The sequence below is a fragment of the Lissotriton helveticus genome, chromosome 10, assembly GCF_964261635.1.
Source record: "Lissotriton helveticus chromosome 10, aLisHel1.1, whole genome shotgun sequence".
NCBI lineage: Eukaryota > Metazoa > Chordata > Amphibia > Caudata > Salamandridae > Lissotriton > Lissotriton helveticus.
The window spans coordinates 685,797,083-685,812,669 of NC_136071.1; the positions used below are offsets into that span (position 1 = coordinate 685,797,083).

The 15,587-nt window shown below is 41.8% G+C and overlaps 1 protein-coding gene across 15 annotated transcripts in view; it reads right to left on the minus strand.

Annotated features, from left to right (window-relative positions):
- The window catches only part of KMT2C (lysine methyltransferase 2C), a 1,799,940-nt gene that overhangs the window by 1,071,377 nt on the left and 712,976 nt on the right, over window positions 1–15,587 (minus strand). For 14 of the 15 annotated variants that reach the window (XM_078663231.1, XM_078663229.1, XM_078663237.1 and 11 more), the window contains 2 exons: window positions 10,639–10,758; window positions 8,260–8,376 (listed from right to left, as the gene is read on the minus strand). In XM_078663231.1, coding sequence (XP_078519357.1) covers window positions 8,260–8,376; window positions 10,639–10,758 — 237 coding nt within the window. The remainder of the gene's footprint in view (window positions 1–8,259; window positions 8,377–10,638; window positions 10,759–15,587) is intronic. The other variant, XM_078663235.1, reaches the window with a different exon arrangement.

Genomic DNA, 15,587 nt, shown 5'->3' on the forward strand with positions numbered 1-15,587 from the left:
AAAGGGTATCAAAAGCCGCCGTCAGATCCAACAGGATCAGAAGGGTGGTCTGGCCCTCATCAACGCGTGTACGGATATTATCCAACACTATGGTGAGGGCCGACTCAGTACTGTGTTCCCTCCTGAAACCATGTTGAGAGGAGTCAAGACAGGCCGAGCTCTCTACAAAAGCAGCAAGATGCGTGTTAAGATGTGCTTCTAACATCTTTGCTGGCGCTGGAAGTAGTGAAATGGGCCGGAAGTTTTTTTTTTTTTTTTTTTTTTTTTTTTTTTTTTTTTTTAAATCGACGGATCCAGGGAGGTCTTTTTTAAAAGAGGTTTTACAACTGCACTTTTCCATTGGGTGGGGAAAAGGCCGTCTCTCATGGCTCTGTTCAGAATATCCACCAGAGGAGGCAGGAGAGTTTCCCTGCATTGTTTAAGGATCCTGAGGGGGCACACATCCAGGGGAGAGCCCAATTTTATTTTTATGAAGGAGGCTGTCCAGATCCGCTAAGGAAAGTGGGGGGAAATAATCTAAAATTCCCAAAGGAAGAGTTTCAGCCGGGTCGTGGTCCATAGCCCCTAAAGCAGGGGGCCCACTCATCAGAGATTTTTGTAGCTCCAAGGCAGAGTAGATATCTAATATTTTTGCCTGGAAGAAAGAGGCAATGTTGTTGCAAAGCTCTTGGGAAGCTACTACAGGGTTTGGAGGGTTATAAGTGAATCTACAACCCTAAAGAGCTCTCTTGGGGAGGACAATGAAGTTGTCAAGGCTGTGAAATGCTCTTGTTTGGCTTTTATAATTTTAGCCTTATACTTCCTCAACAAGATCTTGTGAGCTTCCTTATCTTTTAGGTCCCATCCAGAGTGCCAGAGGCGCTCCCGCCTCCTTACCTCCTGTCTCAGGAGTCTAAGGTGTTCCGAAAACCAGGGGGCTGAGGGCCTTTTTCTGGCACGGCGGCCGGACTGAAACGGGGCTAATTCGTCTAGTGCTTCAGTCATGATTCTTTCAAAGTGCATGACAGCTGTAGAAACACTTTCTTCTTGAGATAAACACAAATTGGGAGCCCAAGGGGAGAAGTAGCTATTTGAGATATCCTTAAAGTTCCTACGAAGTTCTTGCTTGCTGGGTGTATTTATGGGCGCATAGATGAGCGGACAGATTAGCTCAAATGGGACGGCCAGATGATCAGACCATGACAGAGGAATAGGGTCCTTTATCATCAGCCTCTCGTCATTGGAAAAGATTCCATCGAGCGTATGCCCAGCTCGATGAGTGGCCCCTTTGACCAGCTGGTCAAAGCCACAGGCTGACATGACATCCAACAAGGAGATGGTATCCTTGATGTCGTGCCTCTCTAAATGGAAATTAAAATCTCCTAGAATTGTAAAGTTTTTTTGACCAAAATAGGGTTCTAGGACGTGGAGCAGCCGTTGGCCAAAATTAGTTTGTGGGCCAGGAGGGCGGTATGCCAAGATTCCATTAAGGAGGACTCTGTGGCCACTTTTTATGGAAAAGGAAAGTGCTTGAAAGCTATCCTTTGGGTCAGAAATAGCGGCAGTGTGGCAGTGGAAATGATCCCTATAAAGAATTGCTAGCCCTCCTCCCACCCGGCCCAGTCTATCTTGCCGAGCCAAGCAATATCCTTCCGGGATTGCTTCAATGAGATCTGGACCGGAAGAGTCCTTTGCCCAGGTTTCAGTAACAAAAACCAGGGAAGGCTTCCTATCTGATATAAATTCCCTGAACAAAATGTTGTTTTTAATGAGCGAGCGGGCATTGAGGAGAATACAATCTTCCTTCCCTGCCCTAGCTCCAGGAAAAGTGAGTTGTTTGGGCCTATGCCTGGATGGAAGGGGGGTGGGGCTTACCATGTTAGATGTCCAGCAACCACATAACAGAGGGCGTAAAAGATCGTCAGGAGAGCAGGTATGTGAACATGGGCGCCTCGGGGGTTTAAACTCGAGCAGAGTCTGAAAGGTATATCTATAATGAGGGGAGTCAGAGATATCAATACCGGACGTCCAGCCCGTCCTCAGCGCGGACGGGCGCAGACGGGCTGGACTCTGGCGTGACTCCGGCGTGGCAGCGGCGTACACACGCTGCGTGCCATAATGCCCGGTTTAAGTGGGGCTCTAGTCAGTCCACCTGACTGCTAGAGCGCCGTTCAATGCAGCGCTTCCCCAACCCCCACCCAAGATGGCGCCCACCTAAGTCTGAAAGGCGAGGGACCGGCCCGCCAAAGTAGCGGTGAGGGTACAATTAGTGTGAGGCAATGCGGGCAGTGTCAATGCGGGATTAAAACCAGGGGAAAGCTAAGTGCAACCGAAAATTAAAACAAAGGACCAAAACGGGGAATTTTCAGATACACGAGCGTCCTAGTGCAGGCGTAAGTAGAGCGGCAATGAGCCTGAGCAGGAAGAGCCTACATTCTGCCTTCTTTACATAGAGCCCGGAACAGCCTCTAGCCAGTCCACCTGACTGCTAGAGCGCCGTTCAATGCAGACAAAGATGACTTCAGGTGTGCCATACTTTTGTCATAAGTAAGACTGTTAGCGCTCTAGTTGTTCTTTTGAACACTCTGGGACATTCTGTCATTGGGCTATAGTTGGGCTACATCTGGCTGATATTTGGGCTACATTTGTTTTTTTTTGTCTCTGGTGGCCATCTTTGGGCTACATTGGGCTACATTTGGGCTCTAACATATATATAGCCCAATGTAGCCCAATATATATTTATTCAAAGTTAATTTTCGTAAAAACCACTGGAGCATATATCTTGAGACATAGCAAAGGCACTTCGGGGTACCAGTCCCTACAATTTTGCCAAGTTTGGTGGAAATCCATTCAGCCGTTCGGGCTAAAAGTGAGTCCAACCGCCCTATGGAAATTAACATGGGGAAAACACGTTTTCGGACCCCCCTTTTATCTCGGCCCCCGCTAGACGGATCCCCCCGAAACTTTCAGGGAAGGAGCGAAGCGCAGCGAGGCAAAGTTAAGGAAAATTACAGGCAGATCCCTCATTCGGCGCCAAAGTTATTCCCAATAGAATGTTGCGGATTTCCTATGGAAAACGATCCTAACTATAACTACCTACTGGCGACCGCCGGTAGGATATATATATATATATATATATAGGATGCACGAGTCTGGTGTTGGGCGCTGAAGAAGGGGATGCCCGAAATGCATTCGCCGCCATTGGACTTTTGAGCTTCCATTAATAAAGTCCCTTCAACTTTTCCCCTGGGTTCCTGCTCTTTTCTTTGAAGGGAGACGCTTGCATATATATATATATATATATATATATATATATATATATATATATTTTATTAGTAGTGGGGATGTTGATTCTGCTTAAAAAGCTTTCCCCATTAGTTTGGTTAATGTAAGTTCTGAAAACCAATCCAACAAATTGTTCAATTTTAAATTGGCTGAACTAAAAAGAAGCCGGCACCAACTTGAACAAATGTGGAGTAAAAATGAAGTGCTAAGTGCAAGGTGCAATGCAGGAAACATTGGCGGGTTTACCAAAACAAAAATCCACATGAAATGCTAGAAAACCATAAGTAAAACCAAAAATGCCTACTTCATGAATAGTGTAATTTAGGCACCAAACTAACACAGTGCATCCTTTGCCATATTCTAATAACTGAATGATATATAATAGTTGAAAAATACTGCTGTGCATCCCAGTAATAATGCAATAATTTAATGGCTTTCAACTCGTAAATCACGAAAACCCAAAACACCATTAGGACCTCTGTTACATCTTCTAATTCCTCCATTTGTTCACCACATGTGCAAAGAGTTGATCATGGCAGTCACAACTTTGGAAGTGGAAGAGGTAATAAACTTAGCATTGGTGAAGCATCTCACCTGTATGTACCTGCCTGCATATATGATTTTATTACAACCCTATTTCGTGTCTAACAAACAAAATTAATGCATCCCTTCTACCACTTCAGAAAACCAGCATTGCTGTGTATTCCTTCTCCTTCTCTAATGATTCAAAATACGTTACTTTGCAATGCCGGACCGCTCAGGGATGTAGGCACCATGCTGTGGTCAATGCTTCTTACCTTTAATAAAGGTTTTTGAAAATTAAAAACAACATTGCTCTTATATTGAACATACATGGAAACATGCAATGATTCTTGCACTTTACTGGCTGATTACCATCCTTCAATATCCCAGTAAAATCCTTGGGCAATGAGAGCAAAAATAAGAGAATAGGGAACACAATTATTTTCTATATGACCATTAATCAGGATTCAGGCCCTCAAAAGGCTCATGAATTGGCTGAAGATTGGATAAAGAGCAATAATCAGCTAGAGAAATACAACTGTTCACGCATTGATCTGAGGTGTGAATTCCTATGGCCTGAGCACCAGGACATTATTTGGTGTCAACGACAACAGGTTTTCATGTTTATTTTCAATGTGGAACAAGTAGGTCCATCCCACTGCAGCAAAAACAGAGTAGGGCATTGTCTGCGGTAAAGGTAATATTTGGGGCCCATATGGTAATGCTGTTCAAACTTGTATTTACGGGTCATTAATGCAAAGCCTTCATTATTAGGGTGGGTGCTCTAAGGAAATGTTATAAACTCGGACTGCACTACTGACAGTGGTTCTAGTATAAAAATGCTTGCTAAGTTTAATATAAGGCTACATAAAATGCTCCAAAAATGCTCTCTGATTAGATGTAAATATTTGTAGAAGCATCATTGATGATTCTTTGCTTTAAAAAATAATTTTCACCAAAAAAAATGCAGATGGGGAAAAAAACCTGTTTCAGTTATCATTTCTTTAAGCATCATTTAGTAAAATGCATTGATGAATGCTAGTCTTTACAAAAAAATATTCATAATAGAAAATCATTGTAAGTAGTTTCAACAAGATTATGGGAAACTTGAAAATGTAAAAAAAAGGCTGTCAATATGGAATGCTTGAACATGGGTAAGACAAATCAGCCATAGCCGCAATGCCTCTGGCACCAAGGTAATACGATCTGTAAAAAGTCTCTCCAATGCCACTTGATGTATCACTCAAATATCAGCTTTGAATATATTTTAGAAATTCAGCCATTTTTCTCCAAATATCAGCTTATTAGTTCTGAAAATAAAAATACATTCCTTACAAATGTATAAACTCTATTTTGGTATATGTATATTAATTAAACCAAGCAAAAGCTGCTGAGCAGAATGGCCTCCACACCGGAGAGCTACTTATAGAGAGCTGAAGAGCTACCAGTAGATCACAAGCTACCTGTTTGAGAATCCTGGTTTGCAAGTTCACTTTAACTCCAACCAGTTTTTTTTCCACGCTGAAAGAATTTTTACCTCTGCCCTTGCCATGAATCCTATTCCAACCTTTCTCAGTATGGGAAAAGGCTATTGAAGAGGTGGTGAAAACCCCTAAAACATTCAAGTGAGTTGGTTTGCACAGACTCAAAATGGTATTTTAACCCTGGAACTATTGGTTATCGCTACCTCCAGCCCTAGTATGCAGATCTTTGGAATGGTGGCAAAGTAATGGAAATGCTACTATTGAAACCCTACTATAGAATGAGCTATGGCATAATCAGAGAGGCTGTTGTAGCTCTCATAAATTGAGATTGCTGCCATAATTTGTTGCCACACTACATGGCAGTAAAGTGGCAAGTGTTATTCTTTTTTGTTTTTTTTACAGGCAAGTAGATTGATGAGCAACCTGTCTCATGGGCAAGTACAGATTTCATAAATTCCACCCCATTAATGCTTATTAAGATTTATGGATCAGAGGAAGAGCACAAGATTGGATCAGATCTATACTCCTCAACGATAGCGAACAAACTTGAACTGGGTATTTAAAAAAATAAAAAATATTTGGAGTCATATATAGCTCGAACAAGACCATTTCGGGTGACAGAGCGCTTAACAGATAGCATACAAAAACATATGATCGGACAAGAGGAAATAAGAAAACACTAAATAAAAATACAATATATGCAAATATATACACATGTACAAATGGTAAACGGAAGATAAGAGCTCATAGCATGTAGCATATTCCAGCATGACAAGAAGCAACAAACATATTGGCGGGAGGAATCAATAAGGGGGAGATGGAGGAGGGTCCTCAGTGTGAGAGGAATTTGTTGGGTCAATATCATTTTTACTTCTTTGCTGAAGATGGGATGGCTTTCATCTGATCTCAGTAGGAAGAGAGTTCCAAATTTATGGGGCAATTCCAGAGAAGGATCGGTTGTAGGTTTTCTTTTTCTTGAACTTTTGTGGCTTAAGAAGTAGGGAGCTAATGCTTCTGGTAGATTTGTTTCACCTCAATAGGGTCTGTTTTTAGGACAGATTGGAGGGGGGTCTTGTGGTGTAATGGTTTGTGGGTGGTTAAACGGGCAATTTTAAGATGGATCCTGGCATTTTAGGATAGCCATTTCAATAACTGAAGGTCAGATGTGATACAACCACTTTTGTTGATCCAGGGATGAGCCTAGCTACTGCTTTCAATGTAGCCTTTAGTGGTGAACGGGAGGTTTTAGGAAGGCCCACCAGGGTGGTTCTACCATAGTCTATTTCGATAGCACAAGTGCATGTATCACAGTTGCGAGGTCTGCCGCTGGTAGGAAAGGGTTTAGTTTCATAGGAATATGCAATTGATGATTAGCTCCTCTAGTGACAGCACTGATGTGCTTTTGCATGGAGAAGTCTTTGTCCAAGGTTATCCCTAGAGATTTGTCAGTCAGTGATGTTTGGGATGCAATTAAAGGCAGCAAGAGACAGGAGCCAGTCTTTGACGTTAAAGGTGGTGCAAGACGGTGCGATCAGTAAGCATGGAGTTTGAGATGGTTGCGGGTCAGCCAGTGGTGCTTTTTTATCAAAATATCATTGAGGCAATGAATGACATCAAGGAAGGTGATTTTCATTTAGAGTGGGGTGTTGTCAGCATACATGTCATATGAAATGTTGGAGAGTTTGAGTATTTCAGTTAGGGGCTCCATACTAAGGTTAAACAATGTCGGGGAGAGAAAAGTGCCTTGGGGTATGCCAGCGGCACTGGAGCCTAACCGGTGAGAGTCTGATTGATTACGATGCACTGAGATCTGTTGTGTACAAAAGAGGAGAACCATTTCAGCATGGTGTCATAGAGACCTATCCTGTGTTCCAGGGTTTTTTCTCCCTTTACCCTTAAAGGCCCAATCGTAGAGGAAACCATGCAAGTCACACCATCTTGCACTCCTCTGCATATCTGTTTTCCAGAAATGTGCGAGTTTGGTAGGTTTTCCACAAGGCCACCTGCGTCCAGTCCCAAATACTGCAACTATCCACATCACCAGAAAGGAACCAACTGAAGGGAAAAAACGTGATGTTTCCTTGTTGTGTTTTGTGGCCTTTCCAGTTTGGTCCAAACGGCCCAGCCACACAAATCGCGTACCATTTTTAATCTGGAGAAATGGGGGTACACAGAACAGTGGAACATTGGTCAACTTAATGTCTCCCCATTCCGAATTGTGAGCCAATGTGCAATAAAGAACAGATTTGCAAAATGTCCTTTGAATCAAAAACCCAAATTCAGAATTGTACAAATGACCACTATTGCTACACTTGTCATTTTGGGCACATTTGAAAAATGGAAAGCTCAATTTCATTTCCATTTTTCATTCATTAGATTTTACCATATGTATTTCTGCATGGTGGGAAAACATGAAAGCTGAAGGCTTTGGGTATAGCGTTCAAGAAACAAAATATATCCCTGCGACTGGAAGAGTAACAGACATAACCGTATATTACTTTTGTTAACAAGCCATCAGGGCACAAAATTACAAATATAAATGTCACCTATTTGATGTTTTCCTAATTTCTATTAGGTTTTGATTTTGGGAAAACCATGAGCAGGCTACACAAATGACTCCAACCTGAATAATACATTTGATGTAGAGGTTTGTGAAAAATATCATGAAGACTAAAACCGAAACTGTCCCAACCATCGAAAAAGGGTTCCACCCCAGGAGAGTGGGTCACAGCACTTTAGGGGTTAATTTCCACGACCCAGAATGTTAATTTGTGTTACTGAAAGTCCCATGGTCCGTGGGTCCCAGAAACTTAGGGTATAGAGAAATAACCAGGATTAGAAGTTTTTGGGGAACAGCCAGAGTGTAAACATCAATTCTCGTTTTTTTCCTACAATTTGTAATTAACGATTAACACTATTATCAACATTACTAATAAATACTTTTCCACTTCCCGAAACAATTACTTTTATGCAAATAAATAGGTCTTACCCCTGGAAAAATAAGAGCGCCCATTCCATTTTTCAACTTTGATCGCCCTCTTCCACCTCGTCCTGAAAGTGCTGAACCACGCGGTCTTCTCTTTCCTGGGAAACCAGAACCACGACCCTGCATAATTTAACACAACACATCAATATTTATAAATGTTTTGTTGGCTGATACGTAACACTACCTACTTACAATATTTTATAGAGCAAATCAGGCCAAGTCCCAAAGAGTGTCAGAGAGCTAAACAGTGAGGATAAAATCTGATGAGAATAGTTGATTAAACTTTAGGCTAAAATTTCCACCCAGAAAGAACAGAAATTAATATAAAGATTGTATAATTACTTACAAGAAAAAATAGCTTAACATATCCGTCAACAAAGAAAGGAAAGGGGCTAGAAAGTAATAGTCAATGTGTAAACCGATAATCTAAGATGCATAAAGAGAGAAATAAACAGCATGATACAAGTTCTTTTGTTGAAAATTGGGCTGTAGTATCACCTAACAGAGGAGGGGGAACGGTTAAGGGGAGACTGCGTATCAGGGGGTAGAATTGAAGACATCCCTGCCAACATACCAATAAGTGTCAAAGAAAGACAAGCTGAGAGATGACTTGAGGAAAGCCAGGATTGGGGTTTTATGGAGAGAAGGAAGAGAGAGCAATACAGTTTGGATAGAGGGATTTACATTAATGAAGGCACAAAAGAAACAACCACTCAGTGCTGCAAAAGGAACACTGATCTTTAGAGGGCAGATTACCTTGTATAAACCCACCGTAGTTTGTTATATTAATGTGGTGTCTGAGCAGGAAGTCATTGAAGGGAGATCAGAACAGGTGTTGTGTTTAATTAATTGAGTGGCTGACACCTTAATTGCAGCCAGGAGAACCTGAAGTATGATCTAGAAAGTACTCGGGCTTGGACTGCAGACAAATTACAGGTGACTGAGGAGACTATTTTTGATGCCATTCACTTCAGCAGTTTGAGTGGATATTCAATATACTTGGTTATGATGTTAATATAGAATTGAAGGTGCAACTTATTATCACAAGGATTTGGTGCTACTGATGTTTGCAGGAACAATTCCTAATAACACTGGGAATATCATTCAGGCTAGGATAGGAAATTTGAATGAACAACACGCATAAAGACTACAAAGTGTAGGGACACAATATGCTTGAATGGTAAAATTTGTACTGTATTTTATTTTGAGTTGGAACGGATTTCTTTTAGACATAACCACCTGATATTTCATTAAGTGTAAGTTGCGAACAACCCTGAACCAAAAATACTTCTATCTAGAAAAGTCTACAACCATCTCCAGAAGCTAAGAATTGACACAACATGATTGATTGCCTCCCCTCTTCTCCTTGGGCAAGGCTTGTGATCTATAGAGGATTAGTCATAGGACAGGATACACAAGATCCTAGCCTCTGCTCAACAAGTATGCTTTTCTTTTTTGTCCATACCACAACCTACAGAACAAGTTAATTACATTTCTAAAGGGGTTTTAACTGATACTACTATGCAGACATCTGTCTGGAGTTTTCTGTACTCTTTTGCAAAGGAGAAAAAATGTAGCAGATCAGACTCTTTCACCAGTAGGGATGGAGTCCAGATTGATTTACTGATAGCTGACCCTTCTCTTCAGTGGTACCGTCAGCAAAAACAAAGCATGCCATAGTACATCACTGAGAAGCAAAACCTATCACTGTGCATCCACAGCCGTCTGGTCAACTGACCCACTAAGACCTAACAGAATGTTTGATTACAGCCATCAATGAAAAAACGATAAAGGGACTTGCCAGCAAACCACAGGTATTGTACTATAGAAAGTACTGCTCCGGACAGAGCACAACCACCTGAAACATTAGAAAAAAAAAACCTCGATCCAAACACCAGCATAAAATTAGAGATGTTAATACAACCAAATGTGGCTGCAAAATGTGTACGATTCCATCATACATGTGTATGTGCTGCACACAAAAGCAGATGTCAAAAGTCACATGCAGCGGATGGCAACATTATAATAAAAAGGTCACTACAGTGAGAAAAAAATATCCTTGTCCAAGTAATGGATCCCAGTTTATTTATATCACTTAATTATATATGCAATCCGTTTAGAATAATTGGAGGCTAAACAAAGGTTCAGATGGAAAGAAATTGTGTTTTGCTGGTTTCTTATAAATCACGGAGTCAAGCATCAGAGAATTTTTTGTCATTACGTTAACATTTAATCTTTGGTACATGTGAAGAGCTAACATTCCGCCTAAAACAAGTTAACAATAGTTTAGGCTCTTGCAATTCTATCAAATTTCTAACTGCACAGAAATGTTAAATAAAAAATGAAAGCACTGTATAAGTGAAAATAAATGCACTTATTTACCACTTTGATGCTCCAAATGGCATTGCTGAGAAGCTGTCTGGTTTTAAATATGTCCCGACCTTCTAACCCATCTGGGGACCAGGAAGGTGGGCTCACAGTATTATTGATACTCCAAGTGCCCTAAGATACGGCGGGTGAGAAAATATATGTATAAAACACAGCAACATAAAATGAAAGAAAGCAAATTAAGAGCCAAGCAGCAGGCAGACATCTAGTACATAATGACAAATGTTATCCATGCCTATGATTTAGCACAAATATGCCTACAATTATACATGTCTGAAGAAGTTTATCAACTGAAAATGAGAGAATTTAGAATACAACATCTGAAGAGAAAATGCTTTCCATAGTCCATGGCATAACCTCCTCAAGAATAGGAGTAAAAAGAAAAAACAGCAATTTAGGCCCTTGCAAAATGTTAAAAAATTACAAATTTCACATTCATTCAGCAATTTCATGTTGTTTTTACCCAAAGCACTCGCTCAGGTAGAAAATGTCCCACTCAGACAATTTCTACTCAAACCTGTCTCCTGATGGGGCATCTCAAATGATTCAGTTTACGCTAATTATGCAAGATTATTTTTTTTTTAAGTTGCAGGCTGTAAGAGCAAACTACGTTTCATGATAACAGCTAATTAAAAGTCATTTCAATTCAATTCAACTTTGCAAAAATTTTGAAAAGGTTCCAAACTACAACAATTACTTTTAAGAATATGCGTGTTATTCTTGGAAAAGATTGAAAGTGTCACTCATCTTCAATCTACATCATTTAATCAATAATGGAATGATGCTTCATTCTTTTAAGCTCTCATTTGAAAGCTAATTAAAACGAATAGATATTTGAACCAGAGTGCGCGCTGACACAATAGTATTCAGATTGTGAAAAACAAATCTACAAAATAGTGAGCCCCAAAATGTTCAACAACTGTTTAATCACTAAAGAACAGAGAGCATGGATAACATTGAGAGAATTAGGCGGCTGACATTTTAAGCAAAGCAGGAAAGTGCAACGTCAAAACCAGCAACTTGTTGTGAAAGCATATTTGCGCTACACTTTAAAACATCTCACACGAAGGTTAATGAGTGAAACTTTGGAAGTAAATCAAATGTGAATTGTTTCCACTCTCTCCACAGCTAATCAGTATAGATGCAATGTACATATTATATTTTGTACCAATAAAAGTAAACTGTAATCTTTTGCGCCTCATACAAACCAACACTATTTTCAAAAGAATAATTTAATCAGTAATTTTTGGGACACAAGAAAAACCAAATTTGTTCAATTCATTATCGAAGTAATTCTTTCCTACAGAAAAACAAAATTCAGCCTTAAAGGAAAAGCATTATAATTATATGTGAAAGAAATATCAATAATTTCAACTATGTATGCAACAAACAATGTTGATGAATAGAGAGCAAACAACCTGACTACTCTTAAGCAGTAACAAGATGCAAAACATTAAAGAAAGATCTGATAGAACAAAAAAGTGTGATTAGAAATAAAAATAACAATAAACCTCCTCTTCCCTCAAAAAGACTTCACTTCCACAGTACTGCATTCAGTTGAGTGTCATTTCAAGCACGAACATTTATGCTGCAAAATGCTTGGAAAAGAAGGTTATACAACAAACGAAACCAGGCTCATAAATATGTTAAGCTCACAAAAAAACCAAAGAGATTGCAGTGTATTTTTGTGTTCTCAAATTGTTACACAAAATATTTAGTAGCAATTCCAAAACAAAATGTATTTAACAATAAATACTTCAAATAAAACCAAACTTTCGGTTTTAGAAAACAGTAACATCTTGCAGTCGTTACATACTGTTTTTCAAATATTTGCAATATTTTTTAGATGAAAGCTAAATTTTATATGCATTATGCTGGATATGCACAAGAATATAACAAGCAAAAATCTCTTTTTACGTCTGCACCAAGCATAGATTCAGCTCTCACCAGCCAAATAATTAAACACACACACACACACACACACTCCCACACTCCCTCCCACACTCTCTCCACACCCCAAATCTTATTCGCTTAGTCCTTTTGAGTGACATTCACATTTTGCCACTGAACTCTAGAAGCTGTCCTGACGTTTGAATAGTGGTGTCTTGCCTGATCACACTTGACAGGACATGCGTGCTTGGATTGTTGGGCCACTCCTATACTTATAAGTGTGGTGATGTTTACTTATCAATGAAACCGTAAAAATAATTGTTAAATAAATACACACACTTACATACATAAATGCACACATACACATATATGTATTCATTAATCTAATGTTTACTGTTTATCTATCTATCTATAGCTATCTCTCTCTCTCTCTCTCTCTCTATATATATATATATATATATATATATATATATATATATATATATATAAAAAACAAAGGTTAAAGCTTAGTTATAGTTCAGAAAACGTATTTCCCCTATACAAACTAAGTTTACACTACACACACTTAAATTCAAAGTTATAGTTATAACTTTCATTTACAATCTATCCACCACCTTTAAATTATTAGGAGTTGTGGACCTCGTTACATACTCTTTTCAGCTCGCTAACCAGACAACACTAACTATAACTCGCCACTCTAGTGCAAATTTGGACAGAGGAGTGAATGGGGACCGATTTGAGTAGAGCCTAGTAGAATGGCTTAGAGTGTACAGGAGTTTTGTAGAGTAGAGTTATATATAGTGGAGGAGAGTACACTGGAGTCGCATGTAGTGGCATAATGTGGAGTAGGGTGAAGAAGCGTAGACTGGAGTGGCGTCCAGTGGAGTAGCGTCAAATGGAATAGTGTAGAAGTAAGTGGGGTAGAGTAGAGTGGCATACAGTGAAATAGCATGGAGTGGTGTGGCATACAGTGGAATGACATGCACTTACGGGGCATAGAGTGGGGATGCATACAGTGTAGGGGAGTGGCGTAGATTGGAGTTGTGTACAGTGGAGTGACAGAGTATAATAGAATATGACTCATTACAACACGCACTAATACCACGTGTGCCATTATAATGCGGTTATTACTAAGCAAAGCAATTACAATGACATTCCATTACAACACATACTTTTACCACGCCTATGCTTTTACCACACATACCATTACAACGCAAAGTCATGTATGCTAAAGCTATACTCATGGTAAAAGTATGCAATGCAAGTGACCCTGCCTTGCCCCCTAATTTAGTACCCCTGCACAACCCTCCCCGACCCCCAGTACTCTCCCTAAATTAAGACTACCCAGCACGACCCTGACACTACCCTAAACCCAACAACACTAACCTGCACTACACACACACACCACTTCACTACCCTAAACCCTAAAACACTACCTCCAGCCCGACCCATCTCCGACCACCAATTTGCTCCCTACTCTTAAACACTACCCTGCACAACCACCCGACACTACCCTAAACCCTAAAACACTACCCTGCACTACACACACACAGCGGCACTACCCTAAACCCTAAAACACTACCACCAGCACAACACTTCCCGAACCCCCAGTCTGCTCCCTATACATTAGGACTACCCTGCATGACCCCCACAACACTACCCTAAACCCTAAAACACTACCTTGCACTACACACACACACCATAGCACTACCCTAAACCCTAAAACACTACCTCCAGCACAACTCAAATCAGCAAAAATGTGTAAAGCGCACTACTCACCCGCAAGGGTCTCAAGGCGCTGAGGGGGTGGGGGGGGGGGGGCGCTACTGCTCGAACAGCCAGGTCTTGAGTTGTTTCCTGAAGGAGAGATGGTCCAGGGTCAGCCGTAGGTGAGTGGGGAGGGAGATCCATGTCTTGGCCGCCAGGTAGGAGAAGGATCTTCCTCCGACGGTGGATTTGCGAATACGTGGGACGCAGGCGAGGGCGAGGCTGGCGGATCGGAGCTGGCGGGTGGGTGTGTAGAATGTGAGGCGGCTGTTGAAGTACTTCGGGCCCGTGTCGTGGAGAGCCTTGTGTGCGTGGGTGAGGAGTCTGAACGTGATCCTCTTGCTGACGGGGAGCCAGTGCAGGTCTTTCAGCTGGGCAGAGATGTGGCTGTGGAGAGGGATGTCCAGGATGAGTCGTGCTGAGGCGTTCTGTATGCGCTGGAGTCTTTTCTGGATTTTGGCAGTGGTGCCAGCGTAGAGGGTGTTCCTGTAGTCCAGACGGCTGGTGACGAGGGCCTGGGTGACCGTCTTCCTGGTTTCGCTGGGGATCCATCGGAAGATCTTTCGGAGCATGCGCAGGGTGTTGAAGCATGACCACGAGACGGCGTTGACTTGTTTGGTCATCGTGAGGGAGGAGTCCAGGATGAAGCCCAGGTTGCGTGCGTTGTCCGTTGGCTTGGGTGCGGTGCCCAGGGCAGGGGCCACCAGAAGTCGTCCCAGGCAGAGGGGGGTGGTCCGAGGATGAGGACTTCCGTCTTGTCTGAATTCAGTTTCAGACGGCTGATCTTCATCCATTCCGCGACGTCTTTCATACCTTCCTGGAGGCTGGCTTTGGCGGTGGCGGGGTCGTTGGTGAGGGAGAGGATCGACTGGGTGTCGTCGGCGTAGGAGATGATGTTGAGGTTGTGTTGGCGAGCGATGGCTGCGAGAGGGCTCATGTAGACGTTGAAGAGGGTGGGGCTGAGTGAGGATCCTTGCGGAACGCCGCAGATGACTTCGGTGGCCGCGGATCGGAACGGGGGGAGGCGGACTCTCTGGGTTCTTCCGGCGAGGAACGAGATGATCCACTCCAGTGCCGCTCCTTCGATTCCGGTGTTGCTGAGGCGCTGTATCAGGGTGCGGTGGCATACGGTGTCGAAGGCTGCTGAGAGGTCCAGGAGGATGAGGGCAGCAGTTTCCCCGTTGTCGAGCAGGGACCTGATGTCGTCGGTGGCTGCGATGAGGGCGGTTTCGGTGCTGTGGTTTGCTCGGAAGCCGGACTGTGAGGGGTCGAGGGATCGTTGGTCT